This window comes from Watersipora subatra, chromosome 6 (genome assembly GCF_963576615.1).
Source record: "Watersipora subatra chromosome 6, tzWatSuba1.1, whole genome shotgun sequence".
Classification (NCBI taxonomy): domain Eukaryota; kingdom Metazoa; phylum Bryozoa; class Gymnolaemata; order Cheilostomatida; family Watersiporidae; genus Watersipora; species Watersipora subatra.
The window spans coordinates 6097582-6102479 of record NC_088713.1 but is presented as its reverse complement, the minus strand read 5'-3'; the positions used below and the strand labels follow the sequence as shown (position 1 = coordinate 6102479).

General features: G+C 41.1%; 1 protein-coding gene across 1 annotated transcript; it reads right to left on the bottom strand.

Moving 5' to 3' along the window:
* Positions 1 to 451: 451 nt before the first annotated feature.
* LOC137397985 (uncharacterized) lies at positions 452 to 1231 on the bottom strand. Its single transcript, XM_068084086.1, has one exon. The coding sequence runs from the start codon at positions 1229 to 1231 to the stop codon at positions 452 to 454; it is 780 nt and encodes a 259-aa protein (XP_067940187.1).
* Positions 1232 to 4898: the final 3667 nt, after the last annotated feature.

The following is a 4898-nucleotide window of genomic DNA, read 5'->3' as shown; positions in this document are numbered from 1 at the left end:
CCTCCACACCTTATGCCATGCCAAACCACCTCCAGGGCTCTGTCCCTTTTCCGCAACCTCCTAATGATACTTTCGCCAGCCCACCCCACACCATCAGTAATACATTTCCTCACACCACCCATTCGTCAAATAATGCATTCGCTTCAACCATACCACCCCACCGCCACAATATTTCCCCCTGTGCACCCCACACTGCAACCAATCCTGAAAGGCTACCTACCTCATTGGCCAGTAATGAATTGTCAGGGTACAATGTGCCCACGTTAGACTAGTACTTTGAACTACGTGAAGACTTCACATAAATATTGCAGACAGTTCATGTATGTTCAGTTGAAATTATTATTTACATTATTATTTTCTACTCAGTAAAGATTTTACATAAATATTGAATACAGTAACACAATTAGTTCAACTCACTCACAAAATTAATGTAACAAATTCAAATGCGGTTTTACATGTGAAAGGGACGGAGTAATGGCTGGGTGTGAGCAAGGAACTCTTTGATAGTATCACGGATCTCAACTGCATCTCTAGTTTGCTCATGATTGAACACAGGTGGCGGCTGTTCACGTTCAGCTGGTTCATCTGCTAGTCTGTTAAGAAGGTGGTGGGGAATCACAACTTTTCTAGTTTCCAGCATGTTATGCAATATACAGCATGTAGTAATAAGCTTGGGCACCAACTTATACTTGACATCAATACACTTCCGCAGCATTCTCCAGCGTGCTTTGAGTCTTCCAAACGCAATCTCGACACACATGCGTGCTTTGCTGTGGTAAACATTAAATGACTCCTTTTCGGGTGACAAGTTGGCCCCTGTGAAACCTTTAATGATTTGTCTAGATATAGGGTATGCAGGGTCGCCAAGGATGTGGAGTGGAAGACTCTCTCCATGAACAATTTTATCCCGTTTTGGCATATTTTGCATCACTAATGTACTCAGCCTTGATCTTCTAAAAACGGCGGCATCGTGAGCACTGCCTGGGGTGTTGGCATAAACGTCTCTAAACAGATACTGAACATCAACCACCGCTTGCATGACAACACTTGGATACATTTTCCTACATAGAAAATCAGCCATGCCATCAGCAGGTGGTATGATCTCAAAGTGTGTTCCATCGACAGCCCCTATGGCTTGTGGGTATTTGTAATTAGCTTCGATGATATCAGCAATCTCCCCTGCTTCTACATCTGAGTACCAGGTGATGAACTGATGTTTTTTTCTTGACATTGCATGGCAGAAAGCATACAAGCATCGATGAACTGTAGTCTTACTGACCCCGAACACTGTTGCAACTTTGCTATATTCGCAGCATGAAGCCAGTTTGAAGATTGCTATGCACACCCTGTGAATAAGAGAATATTGCCACAATTAACCAAACAGTTTTACAAGACATATTGAAAAATGTACCATTATTCCTATATGGCATGTTTTCCGTATGCCAAAATTCCTACATGACATAATAAATGAATGGCATTACCTCTTCTTCAGTGGAACAGGTTCCCGTACACATCTTTCTTGAGGAGACATATCGTCACGTACTAGCTCACAAATCTCATCCACAATGGTTTCTGGCATTCTGAAATGCTGCAGCCACACACCTGGCCTTGACTTAGGCAAAACATTATCATACCAAGAGGGTGTCACCTGTGGGAGAGAGGAGACGATGAGTAGAAATGACAGAATAGTATGATGTGTTAACACTAATATTTTAGGATATTTATGTTTTAGCACTGTATTTCCAATTATTTTTTTTATAAATTTTATTTTTATATGTATTGTGAATATTGTTTGAAAAAATAAATGTCATACAGAAAGTAAAATAAAAGCAACTAACATACTACTAATGAATGACAACTAAACACACTGAACAGATTCCCATTCAACAGGTAACTTTCTCTTTCTATTTTGTCTTCTTGTCCTTCTAGAAGTGGCTTCTAACAGTATGGCGTCCTGTCGCGTATTACTTTGTAAAAATGTGTTAAAATTAGTAATACATTGTGAAGGTGTATTGTAAATAAAAGTGTAATTACGAGAAAAGCATAAAAAAGACGTTTCTGGCATTCGGTCTGCATGATTGCTGTGCGCAAGCGCGGCGCGTGGCGTTCCTATTTATACACTTTCTCTTCTCCGACTGTTTTGCTGGAAATCATAATCATCACTGCGCAGCATGGAAACGCCCGATCCCCACGACTTCGGAGAGCGCAACTCCGAAGCACTGCGCATCATGGAAACATAGTGGTTGTGTAATAGTCATTGTTGTTCATTAGCTCTTGTTGCTCATAGCCAGTGAATTCAGGCTAAGCAGATATAGAGAGCAGTCATTGTGTAATAGTCAATGTTGTTCATTAGCTCTTGTTGCTCATAGCCAGTGATCTCAGGCTAAGCAGATATAGAGAGCAGTCATTGTGTAACAGTCATTGTTGTTCATTAGCTCTTGTTGCTCATAGCCAGTGCTCCCAGGTTAAGCAGATATAGAGAGCAGTCATTGTGTAATAGTCATTGTTGTTCATTAGCTCTTGTTGCTCATAGCCAGTGATCTCAGGCTAAGCAGATATAGAGAGCAGTCATTGTCTAATTGTCATTGCTGTTCATTAGCTCTTGTTGCTCATAGCCAGTGATCTCAGGCTAAGCAGATATAGAGAGCAGTCATTGTGTAACAGTCATTGTTGTTCATTAGCTCTTGTTGCTCATAGCCAGTGATCTCAAGCTAAGCAGATATAGAGAGCAGTCGTTGTGTAATAGTCATTGTTGTTCATTAGCTCTTGTTGCTCATAGCCAGTGATCCCAGGCTAAGCAGATATAGAGAGCAGTCATTGTGTAATAGTCAATGTTGTTCATTAGCTCTTGTTGGTCATAGCCAGTGATCTCAGGCTAAGCAGATATAGAGAGCAGCCATTGTTTAATTGTTATTGTTGTTCATTAGCTCTTGTTGCTCATAGCCAGTGATCCCAGGTTAAGCAGATATAGAGAGCAGTCATTGTCTAACAGTCATTGTTGTTCATTAGCTCTCGTTGCTCATAGCCAGTGATCCCAGGCTAAGCAGATATAGAGAGCAGTCATTGTGTAATAGTCAATGTTGTTCATTAGCTCTTGTTGCTCATAGCCAGTGATCCCAGGCTAAGCAGTTATAGAGAGCAGTCATTGTGTAATAGTCAATGTTGTTCATTAGCTCTTGTTGCTCATAGCCAGTGCTCCCAGGTTAGGCAGATATAGAGAGCAGTCATTGTGTAATAGTCATTGTTGTTCATTAGCTCTTGTTGCTCATAGCCAGTGCTCCCAGGTTAGGCAGATATAGAGAGCAGTCATTGTGTAATAGTCATTGTTGTTCATTAGCTCTTGCTGCTCATAGCCAGTGATCTCAGGCTAAGCAGATATAGAGAGCAGTCATTGTCTAATTGTCATTGCTGTTCATTAGCTCTTGTTGCTCATAGCCAGTGATCTCAGGCTAAGCAGATATAGAGAGCAGTCATTGTGTAACAGTCATTGTTGTTCATTAGCTCTTGTTGCTCATAGCCAGTGCTCCCAGGCTAAGCAGATATAGAGAGCAGTCATTGTGTAATAGTCATTGTTGTTCATTAGCTCTCGTTGCTCATAGCCAGTGATCTCAGGCTAAGCAGATATAGAGAGCAGTCATTGTGTAATAGTCAATGTTGTTCATTAGCTCTTGTTGCTCATAGCCAGTGATCCCAGGCTAAGCAGTTATAGAGAGCAGCCATTGTTTAATAGTCATTGTTGTTCATTAGCTCTTGTTGCTCATAGCCAGTGATCTCAGGCTAAGCAGATATAGAGAGCAGTCATTGTGTAATAGTCATTGTTGTTCATTAGCTCTCGTTGCTCATAGCCAGTGATCTCAGGCTAAGCAGATATAGAGAGCAGTCATTGTCTAATTGTCATTGCTGTTCATTAGCTCTTGTTGCTCATAGCCAGTGATCCCAGGCTAAGCAGATATAGAGAGCAGTCATTGTCTAACAGTCATTGTTGTTCATTAGCTCTTGTTGGTCATAGCCAGTGATCTCAGGCTAAGCAGATATAGAGAGCAGCCATTGTTTAATTGTTATTGTTGTTCATTAGCTCTTGTTGCTCATAGCTAGTGATCTCAGGCTAAGCAGATATAGAGCAGTCATTGTCTAACAGTCATTGTTGTTCATTAGTTCTTGTTGCTCATAGCCAGTGAATTCAGGCTAAGCAGATATAGAGAGCAGTCGTTGTGTAATAGTCATTGTTGTTCATTAGCTCTTGTTGCTCATAGCCAGTGATCCCAGGCTAAGCAGATATAGAGAGCAGTCATTGTCTAACAGTCATTGTTGTTCATTAGCTCTTGTTGTTCATAGCCAGTGATCCCAGGCTAAGCAGATATAGAGAGCAGTCATTGTCTAATAGTCATTGTTGTTCATTAGCTCTTGTTGCTCATAGCCAGTGATCTCAGGCTAAGCAGATATAGAGAGCAGCCATTGTGTAATAGTCAATGTTGTTCATTAGCTCTTGTTGCTCATAGCCAGTGCTCCCAGGCTAAGCAGATATAGAGAGCAGTCATTGTGTAATAGTCATTGTTGTTCATTAGTTCTTGTTGCTCATAGCCAGTGAATTCAGGCTAAGCAGATATAGAGAGCAGTCGTTGTGTAATAGTCATTGTTGTTCATTAGCTCTTGTTGCTCATAGCCAGTGATCCCAGGCTAAGCAGATATAGAGAGCAGTCATTGTCTAACAGTCATTGTTGTTCATTAGCTCTTGTTGTTCATAGCCAGTGATCCCAGGCTAAGCAGATATGGAGAGCAGTCATTGTCTAACAGTCATTGCTGTTCATTAGCTCTCTTGTTGCTCATAGCCAGTGAATTCAGGCTAAGCAGATATAGAGAGCAGTCGTTGTGTAATAGTCATTGTTGTTCATTAGCTC

Bases quoted from the DNA above. Each gene is read 5' to 3' on its own strand.
- LOC137397985 (XM_068084086.1), bottom strand. From the start codon at position 1,231: ATGTCAAGAAAAAAACATCAGTTCATCACCTGGTACTCAGATGTAGAA.